Raw genomic sequence first — 25549 nt, 5'->3', positions numbered from 1 at the left:
TTTTTCAAGAAAGAAAATCCTGAAATAGTCTAAATTTGATAAGAAACTGGAACAAAATCAATAATAAAGTACAGTAACATAAAAAGGTCTAAAGAAGTAATATTTCAAGTGAGTGCACTAGGCCTATGTGTATGTGTGAATATATGTTCATGTTATGTTGTCTTGCCACTAAATTCTTTCCTTCGGGATGAATAAAAAATCTATCCATCTATCTATCTATAGTATCAATCTATCTATATATAGTATCTATAGTATCTATATCTAAAGTATCTATCTATCTATAGTATCTATTAGGGCTGCACGATTATGGCCAAAATGATAATCGCGATTATTTTGATCAAAATTTTGATCGCGATTATTCTCACGATTATTTGTTGATTTTAACCAAAACAAATTTTATTGTCACATAGGCTATTTATAACTGCGAGAGGGAGTGTGATGGACGCTACTCACAGAGAGACGGCTGACTCATTATGAACGGGTCCAGCACGGGTCGAACGGTGGATACACACGTCGTGTGTATGAAACGTCTGTATCTTCACTGCGCTGCATTTTTATGAACTATGATGTTCTGGCCATGGGTCACATCTCTGGCCCAGATCCAGCAGCTGCGTCTCACACGCTGTTACTCTACGACCTGAAGTTAGCTGCATTCAAAAACTTCTTCTGTGTTCTTCGCCGTAGCGGCCGCGATAGCAGAGTTACCATGGAAACACTGGTACAAATACAGGTTTGCCCCCTCATACTTAACAATATACAGCTGTGTTAATGAAAAATTAAAACTGTAGACAAATATCAGAAGTGTGGACCGGCGGCCGCTGTGTGGCGGGGCGCGGAGAGTAAGAGGAGAGAGAGTAGGACGAGAGAGCGTAGAAAGATCCAACACAGGCACGGCTTTACAGATGAAATGGGTCATGTAACGCAAAATTAAACCGTATCCATATAAACAGCATTGCAGCGGATGCGAGGACATTAGCACCGGTGCGTCCTAGAAGAGCTAACAGCTAACAGACGCTACTAGCTAACAGTTAACAGACGCTATTAGCTAACAGCTAACGCTACTAGCACCGACTAGCACCGGTCACTGCTGTTGTCTGAAAAACAACAAATGGGACAAAGTGTTGCGTTTACTGGTAAACTGGTAAACCTTGAGACTGACGTATTACCGACTGCTATCTGTTGAGTTTTCCTCACGCTACTCTGTCCTCTGGGACTGTCTACATCTAGAAACTTAGCTGCACGGGGTGCAGTGAACTACTCTGACTGGCTCATGAGCAGACGGCTTTATGGAGCGGGAGATTGGCTTTGCAAAAAACCCGGAGTGTTCTATGAAATGACGTTTATAAAAAATAAATCGCTCGATCACGCAAATTTGATCGTGGGAAGTCCAAATCGTGATCGCGATTAAAATTCGATTAATTGTGCAGCCCTAGTATCTATCTAAAGTATCTACAGTATGTATCATCTATCTATCTATCTATCTATCTATCTATCTATCTATCTAGCTATCAATAGTATCTATCTATCTATCTACAAGTACATTCAACCAATACTACGTTTCCTCCAGTCCGTTATGAATGCAGAACTCTGAGTTAGGGCTGCACGATTATGGCCAACATGATAATCACGAATAATTTGATCAACATTGTGATCACGATTATTATCACGATTATTAGTTGTTTTTAACCAAACACCTTTTATTGTCACATAGGTTGTTTATAACTGCTTTCACATCCATAATGTGCTACATTCCTCTTATGTTGAAGATGTATAGAAAATGAAAATGATCTGAAAAAAATAGCCTAGGATATATTTTAAAAAAAGTATCTCTGTGAAAGATCCTTAACTTGTTTTAAAAAATAACTGATTTAAAGAGCTGGGGGGGGCTCAAAGAGACGGCTGACCCAATATGAATGGGGGGGGGGGCGTACTTATGAACAGGTCCAGCAGGCTCTGTCTCACGCTGTTATTCCACCAACTGAAGTTAGTCGCATTCAATAACTTCTTCTGTGTTCTTCGCGTTAGCGGCTGTGATAGCAGAGTTACCAGCGGAAACACTGGTACAAATACAGGTTTGCCTCTCATGCTTAACAATATACAGCTGTGTTAATAACAATTAAAACTGTGGACAAATGTCAGAAGCGTGACACCGGTGCTGTCGCCGCTCTGTCTCTGTTGCTGGGAGCCGTGGGGGGGGGGGCTGCACGGAGAGTAAGAGGAGAGAGAGGGCTTTGTAGAAGAAATGGGTCATGTAACGTAAAATTAAACCATGTCAATATAAACATCATTGCTTCGTTTGTGGAGAGGCAGAGGATGCGACCTAGAGGAAAAATTATTTAAAATCGTGATCGTGATTAAAAGTCGATTACTTGTTCAGCCATACGTTGCACCTCAAACTTGCCCAAAACCTTCAAACCCCACTGCATTCCCTTAAAGAAGCGACCAGGCCAGCCTTGTTTTAATCTAGTAAAACACCGTCAACTAAAATTCACTCACACCTCCCATTAGTTCTTCTAACCCTTGTATCATTATCTCTGCATGTCTCCCCCCCCCCCATGGGTCTACTTAAGGCACCTTCAGCAGACGGCAAGCTGGCGACCAGAGCAGGAAAGAAGGGCAAGAAGGAGGAGGAAGAGGAAGAAGAGGAGTATGTGGTGGAGAAGGTATTGGACCGCAGAGTGGTGAAGGGAAGAGTAGAGTTTCTGCTGAAATGGAAGGGGTTCTCAGAGTAAGTATGAGTCTATAATGTTAATGCTTGGTGTTTTTGGTCCTGAGATATATAATATATTTACATATTGTTAATAAGTGTCAGCATGGTATCATGTCCTCAAAGTTGAAGGTTTGATATTTTGACACTACGTTGCAGACCCACAAATAACCTTACAAGATGGCAATAGAAAAAAGGAATAATAGGAATGATAATAAGAGTGAGAATGGATTGTCTAAAAACAAAGTGTGAGGAGATGTTCTTCTGTCTGCACTCACCTTTCCAGTGAGGATAACACATGGGAGCCACAAGACAACCTGGACCTGGACCTTATCACCGAGTACATGCAGAAACACAATGAGACGGAGGAGAAGAAGAAGAAGAAGGAGGGCAAGAGGAAAGGTGTCAGGGAGGAGGTGAGTGAAAGAAAGAGGTACTCCAGACTGAAGAGTCCCAAAAATCTAATCTCAATATTAATGAATGCACAAAGACGCTTTCACAAAGAGAGAGAGACACACACACATTTTTACCAGTGTTTCTGCTGGTAACCGTGCTATCGAGGCTGCCACGGCAAAGAACACAGAAGAAGTTATTGAATGCAACTAACCATTTGTAGAGTAATAGCGTGTGAGACGAGTCTGCTCTACCTGGGGGAGAGATTTGACCGATGACCAGAATATCATAGTTCATTAAAATGCAGCGCAGTGACGCTACTGATTTCATACACACGATGTGTGTAACTTCACTGACCCGCTGTTCGACCAGTGCTGGACCCGTTCATAATGAGTCAACTGCTTTCACATCCATATTATGCTACGTTCTTCTTATGTTGAAGTTCTATGTTTTATGTTGTACATATACAGCTGCAACACATGTAAATGAAAATTACCTATCTGAAATAAATAGTGTAGGATATATACAGTTTATATCCTACACTATTTATTTCAGATAGCTAATTTTCATTTACGTGTGTTGCAGCTGTATGTCTACAACATCCAACTTTTACATAAGAAGAATGTAGCATAATATGGATGTGAAAGTAGTTATAAATACCCTATGTGACAACAAAAGATGTTTGGTTAAAAACAAACAATTGCGATAATAATCGTTATCACAATATTGATCAAACTTATCGTGATTATCATTTTGGCCATAATCGTGCAGCCCTACTGGACATAGCTTCACCTGTTCATCCTGGCTATCGACATCTGGCTGGACATAGTTATCATGTTTTCCCTCATTTCTGCCGCTAGCTCTGTGCTACTATCTCCAGTAAATCCAAACCACGATGCATTGTGAGTTTATTTACGGAAGTGAAGGTATCCTTCATTCTGGCTCGGCAAAACGTGCAACAGATTAAGTCAAGGCAAGCTGCGCTTTTTCACTTATTCTGGGTATCTTTATTCTACTTTTGTGCAACAGGCCCCTGGTCTCTGAGCCCGTTCAGATGCCGTGTAAACCTATCAAAGGCTACCCACGTCGACAGATTCGCTACGTATTCATAAACCTTTTACTGGCCTTTGCATGTTGCACCTCAAACTGTCCCAAAACCTTCAAACCCCACTGTATTCTCTTAAAGAAGCGACCAGGTCTGCCTTGTTTTAATCTAGTAAAACACGGTCAACTAGAATTCACTCACACCTCCCATTAGTTCTTCTAACCCTTGTATCGTTATCTCTGCATGTCCCCCCCCCACCTCCATGGGTCTACTAAAGGCACCTCTAGCAGACGGCAAGCTGGCGACCAGAGCAGGAAAGAAGGGCAAGAAGGAGGAGGAGGAGGAAGTGGAAGAAGAAGAGTATGTGGTGGAGAAGGTTTTGGACCGCAGAGTGGTGAAGGGAAGAGTAGAGTTTCTGCTGAAATGGAAGGGGTTCTCAGAGTAAGTATGAGTCTAGAATATTAATGCTTGGTGTTCTTGGTCCTGAGATATATAATATATTTACATATTGCACATAAGTGTCAGCATGTTATCATGTCCTCAAAGTTGAAGGTTTGGTATTTTGACACTACGTTGCAGACCCACAAATAACCTTAAATAACCTTACAAGATGGCAATAGAAAAAAGGAATGATAATTAATAATAATAGGATTGATAATTAGAGTGAGAATGGATTGTCTAAAAACAAAGTGTGAGGAGATGTTCTTCTGTCTGCACTCACCTTTCCAGTGAGGATAACACATGGGAGCCACAAGACAACCTGGACCTGGACCTTATAGCCGAGTACATGCAGAAACACAAGGAGACGGAGGAGGAGGAGAAGAAGGAGGGCAAGAGGAAAGGTGTCAGGGAGGAAGAGGTGAGTGAAGGAAAGAGGTTACTCCAGACTGAAGAGTCCCAGAAATCTGAGGCTGGCCGCTCCATAACATCAATCTGGTTCATCTGGAACCAAGACTTTGCTCCTTCCTGTTGTGTTTGGGTCCTTGTCTTGTTAAAAGACCTGTTTCAAAGGCATTTCCTCTTCAGCATAAGGCAACATGACCTCTTCAAGTATTCTGATGTATTAGAACTGATCCATGAACCCTGGTATCTGATAAACAGGCCCAACACCACAGTATGAGAAACATCCCATAACCACCATGCTTTACTGTCTTCACAGTGGACTGGGGCTTGATTTCAGTGCAGGGGGGTCGGAGGACAAACTGTCTGCGGCTCCTAGACCCAAAAAGAACAGGTTCCCTCTCATCAGTCCCCAGAATGTTGCTCCATTTCTCCGTTGGCCAGTCAATGTGTCCTTTGGTTGTATCCCACGTCGGCCAGGCTTTGGATGCCATTTCAAGGCATTTGAAATGATTTTGACAGAGCAGCTTATAATCTTCTGCTCTTCTTTATATGTTTTCCCCTCTCATATTTTTTATATATATATATATATATATATATATATATATATATATATATTCAGCATATAGATTAAATATAGGCCGTAACTGACACCTGTTTCTTACCAGAATCAATCAGCTCACTAATTGAACACAACACAACTATTATTTTCAACATGCTCCTTTCAATTACAGATTCAATTCCACAGAATGAGCAGCATGCAGGTCATGACTGTTGGTTTTCTAGGACTCTACAACACTTACTAGTAAATGACTTGCCATGTAGAAATATCACTTTTACCAAAAAATATGATTTATGAGTTTAGTGATCCTATTATTTTAAACACAACTGTACATCAAAGCTATTTTTTAAACATCCATGACCACGACATATGCGCCTGAGTTTTTCAGAGGCGTCAGTGATGCTCAGCAGTTTTATTCCAGAGCACAGCAGAAAGCTCTGCTGAGCTTCAGAAATGCTTGAGGAAATGGAGCTTGTATGGACAATACCACATTACACTACCATATTACTTATTTACACAATACTGCTGGCTATACAAGTTTGATTTAGCGAAAACAACAACCCAAAACAAAAGGTAAAAGGTCAACTGGTGCCCCTCATTGCTAATGCCATCAGGAACAATGGTTTCAATTTACTTTACTGGAGTAGAGCTGTTCCAGCAACATGAAGACAACACAGTAACCCCTACAGATACCAGTGAAAGCTAAAAATCTGTGGAAAAATGTTACATTTACAACTTTCCCGGCACTAAAATCCCTGATGATCCCCCATTTGTTACCGGCTGGCTAAAGGTTGGCAACAAAATTGAGGCCACACATAAATTGATCAAAAGTAGTTTATCACAAACTAACACTGGATGTTACATTTCCCATAATGCAACTCCATAATTGTGATGTTGGCAGATAATTAAGAAAGGTAATGCATCAGTCAAACAATGTTCCATAGACATGCTCTAAGTGTTGTTTCTAGTTTAAGGTAGAGCTCTACAGCATGGCACCTCACTAACTCACTCTCTTGGTTTTTCTGTCTGTTGATAGAAACGGAGAGGAAGAGGAGTCAAACGTCACCGCTGTCAGCAGTGTGATGAATCCTTCACAACATCAAGATATTTAAAGATTCATCAGAGAGTTCACACTGGAGAGAAACTGTACAGCTGTGATCAATGTGGGGCAGCTTTCACGCTACAGACTACCCTAAAAACACATCGACGCATTCACACTGGAGAGAAACCTTACAGCTGTGAACAATGTGGGGAAACTTTTTCTCGTGGTGATGCCCTTAAATCTCACCAGCGCATTCACACTGGAGAGAAGCCGTACAGCTGTGATCAATGTGGGGAAACCTTTTCTCATAGTGGTAACCTCAAAACTCACCAGCGCATTCACACTGGAGAGAAGCCGTACAGCTGTGAACAATGTGGGGAAACCTTTTCTCAGAGTAGTTACCTTAAAAAACACCAGCGCATTCACACTGGACAGAAGCCGTACTGGTGTGAACAATGTGGGGAAACCTTTTCTCGTAGTGATAGCCTTAAAACTCACCAGCGCACTCACTTTGGAGAGAAGCCGTACTGGTGTGAACAATGTGGGGAAACCTTTTCTCGTAGTGGTAACCTTAAAAGACACCAGCGCATTCACACTGGAGAGAAGCCGTACTGGTGTGAACAATGCGGAAAAACGTTTTCTCAGAGCAGTCACCTTAAATCTCACCAGCGCATTCACACTGCCTCGTTGTGAACATGTTTCAGAGCCAAGCTGTTTCCTCCTCCTCATGCCCTGATAGCTGTGTTGTTATATTCTGATCTTCTCTCCACATTGAAGGCTGACCAGCAGTAACTTTATCTTCTGAGCAGCATGTTGTTGGAGCTAAATCCTGCTCCATCTCAGGGTTCAGTCATTTAGTAGTCAAAATCTCAGATGTGGATGTGTGAATCCATTTTATTACATAGGATATCCTAGAGACATGTCTGACTCTCTGCTCCTGGACCCCCTGGTCTTATTCACAAAGGGTGGGGTCTCTTAGCCACAAGTGGTGTGTGTGTGTGTGTGTGTGGTGTGTGTGTGTGTGTGTGTGTGTGTGTGTGTGTGTGTGCCTTTTCGTTATCTTTCAATTGGAATGTGACTTAAGGTTTACGACCCTCAGTTCAGGAAAAGATCAGTGGGGGTGAAAGAGACTGAAACCAGACACAGGCAGCATCCCTATCAATCAATTCTGCTTCTAACACATTTAGGAGAGCTGGATTATAACAAAATATACCAGAATATCTTATATCATAAAACAAAAGTATTGCAAAACAACTTAATGCAACAAACAACAAACTATCTACTTATAACAACAAACTCAATGCATGACCAACATGTCTTCATTTATGCTGAAATAACGCTTTTACCTTTGTAGCTTGAATGCATAAATGCAAATCACACACAATGTTTAAGCACATATAACATTTTAAATCCCAACATCGTATGTTATTGTGGATCAGCTGGACTGTTTTCTGCCTGTCCTCAGAACCCTTTACCATTTAGGGACCAGAATCGGTGCCTGAACCCATCCTTTTAAAAATACTTTTTTAAATTTGTGTATTTTAAAAATGAAGGAGCACAAAAAGACAGTCAGCAACATTTAAGAACGGCCTGTTTATTAATATATTTTCCAAATTAAATGTAAAAAAAAAGTAACATAATTCTCCAGTAAATTGCTGCTACATGACAAAAACAACCACTAGATGGAAAAAGGCAGCGCTGGTTATTTTCAGTAGTGATATTTTCAGAAATGAGGCCCCAAAATCCCCGTTACTATTTGGTCTGATAGATACCGGATGTTAAGGCACCGGTGCCGTACTAGCACCGGGTTTCGGTACCCAACCCTAACCACAACGTACCCACCGTGGGAAGGAGAAGGCCCAAAGGAGAAACATTAAGACGTTTAAAGACGTTTTGGTTGGAATACGTAGACATGTTTGAAACTTTTTGATTTTGTAAAAACTTTCTTCTCATCTCTAGAAACATACTTTTTTTTGGCTGACAGAAAGTCATTGTAATTTTTATTTATATAGTGGGTTTGGGATGAAACTATGAAAAGTTGGGAGTTTAGAAAAAGCGCAAATTAAATATTTGTGTAAATTGGTCCTCTCATCATTACCAGCACACTAGAAGTTGGCCATTTTTAATTGTTCGCTCTCAAGTTATTGTTTTGTAGTTAAAATAAAATAAATTAAACAAGGCCTCATGCTGATTATTTGTGACTTAATATAGTGGATTTATCCCTTCTGCCGTTTCTGTGTTTAAACTCCTTGACAAGAGAACGTTTCCATCCACTAAAAAAGTGTTGAAAGACTCAGATTATTATTCTAAGTGTGTGACAACATTATGGGATGGATCCCTACAGAGATAGATAGATGGATCCCTACCTTTTTAGATTAAAATGAAGGTGATTTTCTTACCAAACCAAGTGATATAGCAAATTGTGTCAATGATTATTTCATAAATAAAATTAATAATCTTAAAAATACTACACAGCTACACAACACGGATTTGTCAAAAACATTGATAAATAAGATCATGGAAAGTAAAACATGTAGCTTCTGATGAATTGTAAATCAAACCACGTGGTGTGGACTATCTTGAATATAAGTGGATTAATCCAATAGTTTCAATCATTGTTCCTACTATTGCTCATATAATTAATATGTGTTTTATGGAAAATATACACTCACCGGCCACTTTATTAGGTACCCCATGCTAGTAACGGGTTGGACCCCCTTTTGCCTTCAGAACTGCCTCAATTCTTCGTGGCATAGATTCAACAAGGTGCTGGAAGCATTCCTCAGGGAGTTTGGTCCATGTTGACATGATGGCATCACACAGTTGCCGCAGATTTGTCGGCTGCACATCCATGATGCGAATCTCCCGTTCCACCACATCCCAAAGATGCTCTATTGGATTGAGATCTGGTGACTGTGGAGGCCATTTGAGTACAGCGAACTCATTGTCATGTTCAAGGATCCAGTCTGTGATGATTCCAGCTTTATGACATGGCGCATTATCCTGCTGAAAGTAGCCATCAGAAGTTGGGTACATTATGGTCATAAAGGGATGGACATGGTCAGCAACAATACTCAGGTAGGCTGTGGCGTTGCAACGATGCTCAATTGGTACCAAGGGGCCCAAAGAGTGCCAAGAAAATATTCCCCACACCATGACACCACCACCACCAGCCTGAACCGTTGATACAAGGCAGGATGGATCCATGCTTTCATGTTGTAGACGCCAAATTCTGACCCTACCATCCGACTGTCTCAGCAGAAATCGAGACTCATCAGACCAGGCAACGTTTTTCCAATCTTCTATTGTCCAATTTCGATGAGCTTGTGCAAATTGTAGTCTCAGTTTCCTGTTCTTAGCTGAAAGGAGTGGCACCCGATGTGGTCTTCTGCTGCTGTAGTCCATCTGCCTCAAAGTTCGACGTACTGTGAGTTCAGAGATGCTCTTCTGCCCACCTTGGTTGTAACGGGTGGTTATTTGAGTCATTGTTGCCCTTCTATCAGCTCGAACCAGTCTGGCCATTCTCCTCTGACCTCTGGCATCAACAAGGCATTTCCGCCCACAGAACTGCCGCTCACTGGATGTTTTTTCTTTTTCGGACCATTCTCTGTAAACCCTAGAGATGGTTGTGCGTGAAAATCCCAGTAGATTAGCAGTTTCTGAAATACTCAGACCAGCCCTTCTGGCACCAACAATCATGCCACGTTCAAAGTCACTCAAATCACCTTTCTTCCCCATACTGATGCTCGGTTTGAACTGCAGGAGATTCTCTTGACCATGTCTACATGCCTAAATGCACTGAGTTGCCGCCATGTGATTGGCTGCTTAGAAATTAAGTGTTAACGAGCAGTTGGAAAGGTGTACCTAATAAAGTGGCCGGTGAGTGTATGTCTGCAAGCATGGAAGATATGTAAAGTTGTGCTAATACCAAAGAGTAAGAAAATGCCTTTCTCTGGATCAAACAGTAGACCAATAAGCTTATTACCAATTCTCTGTAAAATAATGGAAAGAATTGTTTATGAACAGATTCAGTTTTATTTTTTAAATAATAATTTAATTACAGTTTTTCAGCTTGCATACATACAGAGGAAAACACTCAACAGCCACTGCCCTGACTCAGATGGTTGATGACTGGTTTAAGGATATGGACGAGAGGAAAATAATAGGTGTTGTGATGCTTGATTTTACTGCAGCATTTGATATAATTGACCACAACTTACTGTTTAAAAAAATTGGAATATTATGGTTTTTCACAAACCGCATTATTATGGATGGAAAGTTATTTGACTGACAGGAGACAATTGGTTTACTTCAATGAAAGTTTTTCAGGCTTGTGGAACATGGAGTTCCTCAAGGAAGTTGTTTTGGGCCACTCCACTTCACAATCTTTACTAACGATTTACCATCTGTTTCACATAAATCGAGCATTTCAATGTTTGCTGATGATTCTACTATATATTTATCAGGAACTGATATTGGTGATCTAAATACTAAACTACAGAGAAAGCTACAGTCAGTGGTGGACTGGATCAGGAGTAACAAACTGATCTCAATGGATCTAAAACTACTAGTTTAGTGGTTGGAACAACGTTTTTTTTTTAAAGTTTCAAACCGAAACTTGAACTCAGTATAGAGCAAACTTCTGTAGAGCAAAGAGAAGAGGCTAAACTTTTGGGTGTGATAATTGAATATAGATTGTGTTGGGACAAACACGTTCAAAAACTGGTAACTCAAATGGGCAACACCTTGTCAGTTATTAAAAGGTGTGCAAACATCTTCACACCACAGATAGGTAAAAAAGTCCTTCAGGTTTTGTTTTTTTCACATGGATTACTGCTCAGTGGTGTGGTCCAACACTTCAGCAATTAATATAAAAAAATGACAAGTGATTCAGAATAAAGCTGCACGTGTGGCTCTCTCGTGTGGGTTTAGATCAAATGTTGATAACATGCATGAACAACTCTCATGGTTTAAAGTTAAAAATAGATTTGTGTATTTGCTAATGGTTTTTTACATAACGTTATAACAAACAAAACACCTTTTATTTCAAACAGAAAACTGTCCTTTAGTACTGCTACACATCATTATCCAACGAGGCGTGCAGTAGGAGGGAGTTTTATTTTACCTAAAGTGAAAACTAAATCAATTTAGCGTTCTGTCGGGTACAGAGCGATGTGTGAATGGAACTCTCTCCCAACGACGATCAAACACAACTCTCAGTATGGTTTAAAAAATCACTTAAGACATATTTATTTCAAAGGAATTAAATATGTAATTTAAAATTAGTTTGTTATAGGGCTTTTGTTATCTTATTTCTTAAATTGATTAATCTATTCGGAGTAGTGTCTTTTATTTTATTTCTTGTATAAATTGCGTTAACTTTAAGATTTAATTATGGTTAGTATTTTCTAATTTATGTCTGAGTGTGTGAAATGAAATGTCACAAAGAGTATTGTCAAAGAAAGGATTGTAGGACCCCAGGAAGAAAAGCTTTTAATTCATGCTGAAGCTAATGGGGATCCAAATAAAACAAACAAACAAGTTTACTTCAACATTTATCCCGGGTAGGGGTTTCTGTAGAAACATTCAGGGGATGTAGCTCAGTGGTAGAGCGCATGCTTTGCATGTATGAGGCCCCGGGTTCAATCCCCGGCATCTCCAGCAGGTATGTCAAAGAGCTGCAGAAGCTCTTATTCTGAAAGAGAAAATGAAACAATGCAGTGAGTATTAAAAGGCCATAAAGTGGATGATTAACTTATCAAGTGTCTAAAAACTCGGTGCACTTCACCCATGTCCTGCTTTACTCAACAATTGAAAAGGATTAGTGCATATTTGAATAGCACAGTGTTGTGAGTTGCCGTGACCTCCTTGCATTTATGGTAATTAATGCAAAATCAGTCTCAATGCCCAGATGTGTATCAAGATTTGCAGTGAACGTGGCATTGCCCAGTGATGGTGGTATAGTGGTGAACATAGCTGCCTTCCAAGCAATTCACATGGGTTTTATTCCCAGCCATCACAGTAGTTTTCATTTTGTGGGTACTTGCTTTATTTGTGAAGATTAGCCAGAAAGGTTACTCGCCCAACCCAATTTGATAAAATATTAGATCTCTGGTATGGTACAAATAAGGGAGCATATCAATCAATCAAACTGCCTCCACGAGGATCCACAGACACAGGAAGTACACTACAATTTGCACTTTGCCCGTGTCTGGTAACTACTAATCACCAGTTGAAAAGTTTATCAACAGAGCAGAAAGCAGCAGAAAGGCAACAGGTGTGTTACTTTTCGAGTATGATTTATAGCATAGCAGTGCAAGCATTTACCCCAGGTTTGATTTCCAGCCACCGCAGTTGCATTTACAGGTTTTGAAGCCATATACAACATTAACATTACATGTTTTACCCAGGTTTCTTCTTTTATTCAGTGACATTTCAATTTCCTTGCAGAAGTCATCCCAAAAGGATTAATAAAGATACGTCTAAGTCAATCTCAGAAAAAACTTTTAAAAATCTGAAAATCTTCAGGAGGTGTAGCTTAGTGGTAGAGCTCATGCTTTCCATGTATGAGGACCAGGCATCTCCAGCAGGTATTATGGTAGAGTCTTTAAAAGAGCTGCAAAAGATATTACCTGGTAGGGTTATAGAACGTAGTGGTAGACTAAGACCTCCTGTGACACAAACTAAGCGGTATGCTCTCTCTTTTATACCTCAGACTATCAGACAGCACAAAAAGCACATTAAATGTACATGTTTTACAGTCTCTATTTTACTGTATTTATACTGTAATATATTTATTGTATTAGACTCTAGTTTTTATGGGTGTCATGAGCACCGTAGCTTCCATTTTTATAGATGAAACTTGTCATGCCATTAAGTTTGCTCTTCAGCAGGTGGAGACTTTGCATTACAGAAATTAATGCTTTGTTAAACACCAACAAATAGGAAATACACTTAGTTCTGATACAAAGCACAGGAAATAGCAGAGGATGGTTTCGATCCATCGACCTCTGGTTTATGGGCCCAGCACTCTTCCGCTGCGCCACTCTGCTCTGTTGTTTATGATGAAGGGCTGGAAAATCTGTAATTTACATTTTTGAGGCGAGGTTTGGGATCCTGTGGCAACCAAGGCTCCAACAGCTTACGGGTTGTAAAGTTAAACATTTGGTAGACCTTTCTACTATCTTTTATGTGAGCTTCCTGATTACTCACACATTGATTGTTCACAAGTAACACTTGTGATTGGCTGGTGTTTAATGCAAAGAAAGGACTGGAGCATTTATTGTAGAGAATAAGTAGACTGACACTGAAGTATTGAACTCGGCCATCCTGACTGACCCTTACAGATATTTGGTAGGATCTGTCTCATGCCTCCAGTGGAGACTGCGACCTGAACGCAGCGCCTTGGACCGCTCGGCCATCCTGACTGATCCAACAGATATTCTCTAGGAGCTGTTTAAAAAATGATAATATAGTTAATTAAACATGTCATGATATAGTAGGTTCTCAGTCATCCACGTCGTAGTTAACAAGGGAAGGTTTCTCAACTGTCAGCCCAAATATATGGGCGTTCAGGGAGACATGGAAGAAAGTCACCAGGGTGGCAATGTGCTTGATAATGGCAATGCATTGCACGGGATGTGAAGGCAATGTGCAATACAGGCTAAATCCTATGGTGGGAATCAAGATCCATCAATGGTTCTGTCCACAATGTCCACCTGAATCCAGAAATGTCCCTGCCAGATGGGAAATAGACTGACAGTTGGGTCAACATTGTGCAACTATCTTCAAAATGTCCAACTGAGTCCACAAATATACCTGCCAGATGGGAAATAAACTGATAACTGTCTTCATGGTCTAAACGTGTCAACTATTGCCGTACAATGCCCACATTGAGTCCAGATGTGTCCATTTTGGTTCCTGATCCATGCTATTACCCCAAAAGTCCACAACTAGGCCAAGGGCAACTGGACTTGGTAAAAGGTCCTCCACAGATGTTTTGTCTCTGACTTTTATGAATCTTTTCAACATACTATGCGAGAGGTAGCGGGATCAATGCCCGCATTCTCCAGAGGACTTTAGATTCTTCTTGCTTTACAACAAGAACTATAAATTTGGACTTGTTACGACATACTACACTACGACCTTTTAGGAATATTTCGAAATACTTTTAAGGAAGTGACTATGACTTTTTTGTTTTTGTCGACATACTATCCTATGACGTTTTATGAAATTTTTCGACATACTATGCTATGACTTTTTATGAATTTTTAACATACTATACTATGAATTTTCATGACTTTTTATGAATTTTTGACATACTGTACTATGAATTTTTTCAACATACTATGACTTTTCGTGCAAAGGGGGAATTAGCTCAAATGGTAGAGTGCTTGCTTAGCATGCGAGAGGTAGTGGGATCAACGCCCGCATTCTCCAGAGGACTTTAGATTCCTCTTGTTTTACAACAAGAACTATAAATTTGGACTTGTTACGACATGCTATACTACGACTTCTTATGAATATTTTGTCATACTATACTATGACTTTTATGATTTTTTTGTCCTACTAAACTGACTTTCATGATTTTTTTGTCGTACTATACTATGACTTTTCATAAATATTTCGGCATATTATAGTATGACTTTTTATGAATTTTTTGACATACTATACTATGACTTTTTATGACAATTTATTAATTTTTGTCATACTATACTATGACTTTTATGACTTTTTTGAGATACTATACTATGATTTTCATGATTTTTTTGTCATACTAAACTATGACTTTTTATGAATATTTTGACATACTATACTATGACTTTTTATGATTTTTTGTTATACTAAACTCTGACTTTTAATGACATTTTATCAATTTTTGTCATACTAAACTATGACGTTTATGAATTTTCGACACGTTATACTCTGACTTTCATGATTTTTTTGTCATACTATACTATGACTTTTTATAAATATTTCGACATACTATAGTATGAGTTACTACGAGGCTTTGAAAACTAAAATTAATTTGTAGATGAAAATATATTTCAAACTGAATCATTGTTTTTTTTTACACACACACACACACGCGCACACGCGCACACACACACACACACTTTATGAATACACCTCAGATAGTTCAACCTGTTTTATTAGGAAGTTGTTTTACACTCTTTCAAAATAAAACATTCATGCAACAAAACTTAAATAAGGTGCTCGGGTTTGAAAACGGACGCAAACAGAAAAATAAAAACAAAACTGAGTTCTTCTGTTCTCCAACAAGAAATAAGGACGAATAAAAGGATCTGTCTCTGTCTTCATGATATCGGGTTGGTCCTCTGATCTGTCCCCGTGTTCTCTGGACGGATCTGTCCCCGTCATGTCCTGGAAGACAGATTTATTATTTCAGTTTAATTATTATGAATTAAAGTCTCTGTGTGTTGGTCCTTTGATCTGTCCTTGTCTTCTCCCACGGATCTGTCCTTGACTTTTAATCGTTCATCTTTTGCTCCAAAAACAACCACCTCAGTTTTTCCTTCATTTAATTTCAGAAAGTTCTGGCACATCCAGCCGTTAATTTGTTCAATACACTTAGTCAGTTTATGTATTGGACTATAGTCCCCTGGCGATAAGGTTATGTACATTTTTGTGTCGTCCGCATAACTATGGTAACTTATTTTGTTGTTTTCCATAATCTGGGCCAGTGGAAGCATGTTAAGAACCAGTATTAATGCAAAGAAAGGACTGGAGCATTTATTGTAGAGAATAAGTAGGCTGACACTGAAGTATTGAGACAACAGTGACTGAAAATCTAATTCAATCTACATATCGGTCTTCTTAAAGATCTAAATAGATTTTCTCACCTCAGAGTCATCTGGAGCACGTAACCATTAGCTTCTGTCCCTCTGAACCCTGAGTGACAATCACTCTGCAGTGAATGAGATGCAGTTTCCCCCTCAGTCTAACCAAGACTATACTTTCAGGGATCATTTCTAGAGTTTCCGACTTGAGGAATGTGTTTCTAAAGTGTTTGGTCTCGCTGACCACGATGATGAGTTGTGATGTTCCTTTCTGAGCGTGAAGCTGACAGAGAGTAATGATTCACTTCATATGCTCTCTGTCATTGATGATTGTTCTTTACTTCTTTATGGAGTATTGAAGAAGGGAATATGATCAGAGTGGTATTAGTAGTTGTGTGGAAAACTGACACGAGTGATGGTAATAAAACATAAACGAAGTTATAGTCAGTCTTGAAGTATGTTTAGTCCATGGTGGACAAAATTACTTGAAAGGGTTAACACCTACTTTCTTTACTTTGTAATACCTTATGTCCAGTGTAAACATGTAAACTGAGTTAAGCCATAATTTGTTGTTATTTCTACCTTTGCTTTTCCTACTTACACTTGTCAAAAAGGTGCATTGTTTGAAAGCCCATCTCTACACATCCATGTTCCACTCCCACAGGTGTTTCCACTTGACTAATCAGACTGTGTGGCCTTTACAGGCTCAGCTTGATTGACATGTATTAAAGGGGTGGAACGGTACACTGAAGTCCCGGTGGACGGGATGGCATGTTGTAACGAGGTTTGAGTACATACAGCAAATACTTGAAGCCGGGTTACTCTACGAGTGGAAACGGGGCATGGAAGGTGACGTGGAAATCCTGATTGATTCAGTGATTTTTTGGCCCTATTTGTATTTGGATCTAAAGGCTGGATAAGCACTGAAGGGAGGAGACGTTGGACAGCTTTTTTTGTCTCGTTCCTGTGATTGACATGTCTGGGTGATTGCGTTGGATATGCGTTAGCATGTTGGATGTATTTCCACTCACGTACCAACAACGCCGACCCACAGTCCTCGTTTTATCCACCACTTTCTCACCTGTACTACTGGAACTGACTGGGAAACCAAAGTTTCCCCGTGGGTCGCCACCACTCGCCGTAGGAGAGGCTGCTCTTCCTTAGTGCTGCTGGCTCGGACTCATATGAAGGGAAATATAGAGGCAAAAGGTGAGAGCTTGCAGAACAAAAAAATCTGAACTTATATGTTTAAATTATAGCCGATAGATATCAGAGATCCACCCATTACCTTAATTTATATGCGTTGTACTTTTCCCTTGCCAGGTGAGTTATGGAAACTGTTACAGCATAGCGGAGTATTCTGTCCACCTCCATACGCGTAGTCTTCTCTTCAAGCAGACTTACTGCCTCCGGATCTTTGGGTTGACCTGGTTACCACTTTCTCATTTTTGTGTGGCAGCACATCCAGCTGCAAGAGATTCTCAACAATCTGGAAGAGCTCCATGTTGGAAGGAACAGTGGACGTCAGAAGGTACTGTTGCGGCCGTAGCTGTTGCTCTACAATCCGTGCTGGGCTCTGAAACTTCCCCCCCAAGTCTGGTTCGAATGGTGACTGGTCCATCTGGTAGACCGAGCTTCACTGGCTCTATGGGGGTTAGATGTGGATGATCAGCACCAAAGGGAAGGAGTGGGCTGGCGTTCTCAAACTGCTGAAGGGAGAGACCTGCCAGGTACTTCTACCTCTTCTGCAGACTGACTGGATAGGATTGATCCGCCAAGCCTAGGCGAGCTAAGCCGTTACTCCCAAACGAAAAACGGTGGTTTTCTCGTTATTTCTTTTTGTGGTTCAAACAAAAAAAAAAACGATTAAAATGTACACGGACCATCCACGACTCCAAGTGGTTATGCATGCCAAATTTAACATTGAACATTTAAACCTCCAAAATCTCATCAATTGATCTGCGAGTTCATGTACATTTATTGGCCAAATTTAAAGAAAGTCCCTCCCGGGGGTCCTGTGTTATCACATTCACAAGAATGGGAGTTACGTACGTATGTTGTAATGGACGGACGACCCAAAAGCATAATATTTCTAGGAGCAGCTGGAGCTGAGACTTAACAAGAGACAAAAAAAGAGACCAAAAAAGCATTAAAGGAGGTATACTCCCTGTTAGGGATCCAGTGCAATAAAACAACACCTTACATAGTTTGTGGCTTTATGAACAATATTGTATTATCTCATACTGGAAGGTACTGGAAGCCACCCGTCTCCACCAAGGCATTTCTCAATGCCCAGATGTGTTACAAGATTTGCAGTGAATGTTGTATTGTCCTGCAGAAAGGCAACAGATGTGTTACTTGTTGACTAGATTTGTACCATAGCTGTGCAAGCATTTTGCCAAGGTTCAATTTCCAGCCACCGCCATGTTTTGAAACCATATACAACATAAATATTGCATGTTTCACCCAGGTTTCTTCTCTTATTCAATGATCTCACAAAAAATAAAATAAATCTGAAAATGTTCAGGGATGTAGCTCAGTGGTAGAGCGCATGCTTCGCATGTATGAGCCCCGGGTTCAATCCCCGGCATCTCCAAAAAGATTTATTGTCCAGTCTATAAAAGAGCAACAGAAGCTCTTATTCTGAAAGAGAAAAGTATTAAAAGGCAATCTCATTGTGTTCATGGTTATTAAAGCTGCAGTAGGGAGTTCTGAGAAAACGTGGACTAAGCTTAAAAATTTGAACAAGCACACCTTACAGGTCCCTCCCCCTTGCTCTCTGCTGCGCTACAGCCCCCCCTCCACAGCTCCACCCCCACAGCGGAGCCTGCCGTGAACGCGCAGGCTAGTAAGCAGGGCCCCCGATGCTTTCCACATCCTCATGGACAATACAGGGGATTTATTCTGAGGAGGATATAGCTGTTGTGTGCTGTGCTTTTAAAACTTTGAATACTTTATGTAAAAAAATTGCTTATTTGAAATATTTGTATTAAAAGTTTTGTAAATATTTTTCAATAAAAGGTTTTAAAATTGTACAACAAAAGCAGCACTTTACACAATACATCCCTGAATTACCTTTTGGATCAATTTAAAACACTAAACCTACAGTAGGAATGATGAATCAGTGAGGAAGCTCACTAAGCCAAGGAATAACAACATCTTAGAAATATGTCTTAGGTTTTATTTTGCACATGGGTAAAATAAATCAGCTTTTTTTGTAAAGTACTCCTGCACAAGGAAATACTGAACATTTTGATTTGGACTGACAGGCGATTCCTTCACGTGCCTCTGTGTCTGGGCCATGTCTGACCTGTTGAAGGAGCACAAAGAATGTGTGTCAGACATTTGATTTACAAATTACATCCTGAGGGGGAAGAAAACGTGTTTAAAAATAATCAAAAATAGAAGTCTGCCTTGCCAAACGTTGATGGGGACAGCCCACAATTAAAGTAGTTTCACCATAGCTACATTTATTGTGATCGACAAAAAAACATTTTGGCTTACTAAATGTAGGTATCGAAACAATATTGCTTATACTGAGGGTGAAGGAGTTAGCAGGTAAAGTTAATCTTCACCTGCTACAACATTCCTGCCGTGCCACAAGCTAACAAGCTAACTGTTAGACAGAGGTGGGTAGAGTAGCCAAAAATTGTACTCAAGTAAAAGTAAAAGTAGTCATCCATATAATTACTTGAGTAAAAGTAAAAAAGTGCTTGATGAAAAAACTACTCGAGTAGTGAGTAACTGTTGAGTAACGTCTGATTTATTTCTGAACACAAGCATCAATCAGACAGACAAAGATACAAAATAATTATCTTTAGGCAAATTATAGTTCATCCAATCAATAAAATAAATTTAAATTAATTTATTAATTACAAAATAGCTTACTTGAGAGACTTGTCACATCAAATGAGGATGGATACTGCATGTGTAAAACATACTTTATGTAACCTAAAAGACAAACATCCACCTCTCCACAGCAGAAACTACAACCACCGCTACGTTTCCTCAGGTTAGATGTTGAGTTGTTGAACGCTGACATGTCCGTTTGTTTTGGTAGACCCTGAACACACCGCCTAACGTAGCTGCTGTTTCTTTGCTTTGCTACGAGTGTAAAGCTAACCTGTCCCGCTGCTGAAACGAGTACGGTCACGTGACTGCACAATGACGTGTGATTGGTTAAGCACAGTCACGTTCAGCGGAAGACTCTCTCTCTCTCTCTCTGTCAAAAAACATCAAAATGAGACGTACGCGGGGGTAAAAACAATGACGCGTAGTAACGAGTAACGAGCTCATTGTAGCCTAATGTAGCGGAGTAAGAGTACAGTTTCTTCTTCACTAATCTACTCAAGTAAAAGTAAAAGTATAGTGATTTAAAACTACTCCTAGAAGTACAATTTTTTCTAAAACTTACTCAAGTAAATGTAACGGAGTAAATGTAACTCGTTACTACCCACCTCTGCTGTTAGACTTAGCAACAAGCTACAGAGTAAACTGAGATTTGCGCTATCACCAGTGTACTGAAAGTGTACTGTAACCATCGATATCTTAGTTGTGTAGTTCTTAAAAAATGAAACAAATCATGCAGGGATACTTACATGTCAAGCAGAAATGTGGCTAACGCTAGCTCTGAATCCGTGTTGAATCCTTCCAGGAGGCGTAGCTCCCTCCACCTCTGAAAAGCCGCTTTGATGTTGACCCTCGTTTTATTTCGGGCTCGGTTTAATTCTTTCTTTTTATTTCGCTTTTCGTCATTGGTCTTCTTCTGTTAGCCCGTCTTTGTTTTCTGAGCAGGTGTCACTCGAGAAATTGGCAGTTTTCCTGAAAAGTTGTTTCTCCGCGATTAGCACAGCTGCAGTGCACTAGTAATCGTGAGCTTGAAGGTGGTACGCGCTGTGCGGGGGAGGGGTATGAGCAGCGCGTACACGAGAGTGATTAGGCTCGTTCGAGATGAGCCAGGTCTGCGCAGAATCGATCACCGGCCATCGGCGCCCGATGCATGCCGGTTAGATTTGTGTCCGACTTGATCCCGACTTGCTCTGACGTCATGCACACGTGGGCAACGGAAATCTCACGAGAGCAAGGCGGACGCAGTTCTGAGACGCAGGCGGCGCAGTTGCTTTTCACCGACTGCAAGAGCCAGGCGGACCCAGAGCATGCTGGGAAACGCCGGCTTCTCAGCTGATTTAACACCTGATTGGTTTACAACATGATGACGTTTTATATAAACTTTTTATTGTTTTTGAATCGGAGGGATTTTAATTGCTATTTGTCTGATTTGAAGACTTATTCTGTCCAGAACACATGTTGTGAGGCTGATAGAGACGTTTATAGTCAGAGAGACTAGATCTGATCAGATCACGGATCATCTACAGTGTGTTGTTAATTAAAATCAGCAACATATCGCATGTAGAGCACTTTAACAGCTACTCTGTCATAACTAAAACAACTGGAGACTGTGTACCAGCTGGTATGTGGGTCTGATTATATTTTATTAAATCAGAATCGCACCACAGTGTTGTCATCACTTCCTGTCCAGCCTGAAGGAGCTGGACTCGGCTGGAAACTGTCCGACTTTACCGCAGCTTTCTGTCACCGCCCCCCGCTGCTGCCGCCTGCTCTCGTCCACTTTACAGGGGAGGCGCAGTTCATCTCGAACGAGCCTATTGACACTGCTAAGACAGTCCTCCTGGCTCTGATTGGCTGTTTCTGACCGGGAACGGTGTTTTTCTGCAAGTGGCAGCAGGAGCACAGGGAGGAGCCACAGGAGCTTGATTTTTTCACTGATTATCTGTCTCATGTTCTACTGTCAGGACATAGTGGCAGTTTTAACAAATATGTAAAAAATACATTTTAAAAAAAAGTTACCTACTGAAGCTTTAAAGGGCTGAGGATGAATACTACGTCTCCGTCTTAAAGGGCTGAGGATGAATACTACATCTCTGTCTTAAAGGGCTGAGGATGAATACTACGTCTCTGTCTTAAGGGCTGAGGATGAATACTACGTCTCTGTCTTAAAGGGCTGAGGATGAATACTACGTCTCTGTCTTAAAGGGCTGAGGATGAATACTACGTCTCTGTCTTAAAGGGCTGAGGATGAATACTACGTCTCTGTCTTAAAGGGCTGAGGATGAATACTACGTCTCTTTCTTAAAGGGCTGAGGATGAATACTACGTCTCTGTCAACCATCTTCATGGGTTCATCACGTCTGCCTGTGATGAAGAGTGTTAATGTTCAACCTTTCTCTCACTGATTATAATCAGAAATACTTTATTGATCCCCGAAGGGAAACTTTGTGTTACAGTTGCACAAATAGTAGAAATATAAATAAAGAAATAAAGAAATACAAGCAGTGTGGATATTTACATAGTTAAAGGAATATTATGATACAGTATTTACATAATTAACATAATTAAGGTGTTGCAATGGTGAAAAGTAATAATAATAATAATAATAATAATAATAATAATAATAATAATAACAATAATAGTAGCAGTTGAGTATTGCACATATTACAAGCCAGTGTTATTGCACAAAACAGATAATATTGTCCAGTTTCAACCTCTCTAAGTGTCTGTGTGTCAGACACTTAGAGCGAGGAGTTATAAAGTTTGATGGCCACAGGCAGGAATGACTTCCTGTGGCGCTCTGTGGTGCATTTTGGGAGAATGAGTCTATCACTGAAAGTGCTCCTGTGATTTATCAGCAAGCCATGGAGTGGGTGCGAGACATTGTCCAAGATGGCATGTAGTTTGGACAGCGTCCTCCTCTCTGACACCACCAACAGAGAGTCCAGATCCACCCCCACAACGTCACTGGCCTTGCGGATCAGTTTGTTGAGTCTGTTGGCATCCGCTACCCTCAGCCTGCTGTCCCAGCATGCAACAGCAAAGAGGATAGCACTGGCCACCACAGACTCATAAAACATCCTCAGCATTGTCCTGCAGATGTTGAAGTACCTCCGCCTCCTCAGAAAGTAGAGACGGCTTTGGCCCTTCCTGTTGAGGGCTTGAGTGTTCTCGGCCCAGTCCAGTTTATTGTCTAAGTGCACTCCCAGGTATTTGTAGTCCTCCACAATGTCAACACTGACTCCATGGATGGAAACAGGGCTCACTGCTGCCTTGGCTCTCCTTAGATCCACCACCAGCTCCTTGGTCTTTGTCACGTTGAGCTGTAGATGGTTCTGCTCACTCCATGTGACAAAGTCCCCCACCACAGCTCTGTACTCAGCCTCGTCCCCCTCGCTGATACATCCAACCACAGCAGAGTCATCAGAAAACTTCTGAAGATGGCAGGACTCTGTGTGGTAGTTGAAGTCTGTGGTGTAGATGGTGAAGAGGAATGGCGCCTGGCTAGAGCTTCAGAAGGCAGGAGATGACAGATTACACATCTGTCACGTAGTCAGTTTATAGTCTTAAATACCAAGTCTCTTGCTGTTCCTTGACTAGTTGCCCCCCCCTGCTCTGCATCGCTCCAGGTAAGTAGAAAGCAATCTGTTATGCACCTTTGCATTGCACTAAAATGTCAACATTTGGACCTGAATCCAACAATAACTTTACTTGACACTCATATACATTGGTTATCAGGCAAAAAATGTTGGTCAGGGGTTTAGTTACTGTTTGAAAAAGGAAAATAATTGTTAGATGAATTATGATATAATTGCAGATGAAGTATTTATGACCCATCAAAGACGACAAAAGGATACATCAGTTGTCGGGGGTCTGATTTAAAGCAAATGATACTCTTTAAAAGTGTTGGGGTTCTAGCGTTAAACTAATGAGGAAGAATTTGACATATCTAAGTTAACCAAAAAGTTTCTCTTTCAAATGTTACACCTGTATCTGTCAAGTCCAGACCATTCCCTGACCGGGAATTGAACCCGGGCCGCGGCGGTGAGAGCGCCGAATCCTAGCCACTAGACCATCAGGGAGTCACATCTATTAGATGACATCTTTGTAGATGTGAGTTTCCTTTTCACTTACTGGAATGACTCAGATTGTTTTAGGCGAGGAATGGCACCGTAGTTTTAGATGTTAAAATGTGCGCACAAGAAAGCTGAGGGATTACTGTGGGGAAATGGAGAATGACTAGGTCAACTGAAGATTTTAAACATTGTGAAAATTAACAGAACATATGAACACGTTAAACATATACGGGCATATAACATATACCTGCAGTCTCAGTCTTTGGATGGTATTGGTAGCGTATGCGTCCTGTCATAGTTACCGACAATTTTGTTGATGAATGAGTATTTCACATTGAACACTTAAGATTGGGTGTTCATTTAAAAACAGGGAATTGCCAGTAAAGATAAAAACAACAGATTCAGCAAGGAGTCTGATACATTGCCACTAATGACTTTAGTCACTTCACCAAGCTATGTCATAAGAGTATTATGTAACTGATACAAATTCAAGTCAACATATGGTTTGTCCTCCACCTATGTAACATCAGCAAATAGCAGTGGTGGGATTTGAACCCACGCCTCCAAAGAGACTGGAGCCTAAATCCAGCGCCTTAGACCACTCGACCACACTATCTGCAAGCATCAGCTCTCCACATCGTGAGACACACAGGGACCGTAACTAACGGTATATTTGTCAATGTTGTCACTCTTTGTCATTTTTCTCTGTCATTGATGATTATTAGAATATTGTAACCAGCATTAAGTGAGTGGGTTTAGGTCCGTGTGAATATGGGCTGAGCATTTACCTGGGCTGAATTTATGAACATCTTTTTTTTCATATTCACTGTAAAGAGCCATTAATCCTCCAACTGCCAACTATTGTTCCAGAGACAATAGGATATACAGTTTTAGATTGCAAGGTAACTGTCCAAGACCAAAGACCATTGAAATACCTCAAGTGATCAAAACAGTTTGTCAAAATGGGAAAGGTCATGTTTTTGATTACAAATTCCAGCACAGTTGTTCATTTACCATTCAAAAACAAAAGTACAATCATGAAACACATACTACTTAGACAGAATGAACCTGGTCAGGTAGCAATGAAAGAATTCCAGAGACGTGGACCCTCTGGCACAGCCATACTTGGTCAGGACAACACCCCCCTTCTTGATAGTGCCCTTCTTGATGTGCTCCATGCGCACCTGGTCCAGCAGTGGCACCACCATGAGGTCCCTTCCGTTTGCCCCTCCTAG

At 40.6% G+C, this 25549-nt stretch overlaps 1 protein-coding gene and 5 non-coding genes across 6 annotated transcripts; 4 read left to right on the top strand and 2 right to left on the bottom strand.

Moving 5' to 3' along the window:
* Nucleotides 1-4909: 4909 nt before the first annotated feature.
* LOC116674989 (zinc finger protein 239-like) lies at nt 4910-7264 on the top strand (the record flags this gene model as incomplete). The annotated part of the gene is made up of 2 exons (XM_032507136.1): nt 4910-5004; nt 6584-7264. Coding segments are annotated over exons 1-2 (753 nt in total), but the record flags the coding sequence as incomplete, so codon positions are not given.
* A 4914-nt stretch (nt 7265-12178) lies between these two features.
* trnaa-ugc (transfer RNA alanine (anticodon UGC)) lies at nt 12179-12250 on the top strand. The gene has a single exon. It is a non-coding gene; the product is annotated as a tRNA-Ala (tRNA).
* Nucleotides 12251-16556: 4306 nt separating this feature from the next.
* Nucleotides 16557-16772, top strand: LOC116674993 (small nucleolar RNA U3). Its single transcript, XR_004328267.1, has one exon. It is a non-coding gene; the product is annotated as a small nucleolar RNA U3 (small nucleolar RNA).
* A 2142-nt stretch (nt 16773-18914) lies between these two features.
* trnaa-cgc (transfer RNA alanine (anticodon CGC)) lies at nt 18915-18985 on the top strand. Its single transcript has one exon. It is a non-coding gene; the product is annotated as a tRNA-Ala (tRNA).
* Nucleotides 18986-24248: 5263 nt separating this feature from the next.
* Nucleotides 24249-24320, bottom strand: trnae-cuc (transfer RNA glutamic acid (anticodon CUC)). Its single transcript has one exon. It is a non-coding gene; the product is annotated as a tRNA-Glu (tRNA).
* A 528-nt stretch (nt 24321-24848) lies between these two features.
* trnal-uag (transfer RNA leucine (anticodon UAG)) lies at nt 24849-24930 on the bottom strand. Its single transcript has one exon. It is a non-coding gene; the product is annotated as a tRNA-Leu (tRNA).
* Between the last annotated feature and the right edge of the window lie 619 nt (nt 24931-25549).

This window comes from Etheostoma spectabile, unplaced genomic scaffold, assembly GCF_008692095.1.
Source record: "Etheostoma spectabile isolate EspeVRDwgs_2016 unplaced genomic scaffold, UIUC_Espe_1.0 scaffold00001392, whole genome shotgun sequence".
Lineage (NCBI taxonomy): Eukaryota > Metazoa > Chordata > Actinopteri > Perciformes > Percidae > Etheostoma > Etheostoma spectabile.
Note: the sequence above shows the minus strand (reverse complement) of the source record. Positions and strands in the feature narration are given on the sequence as shown.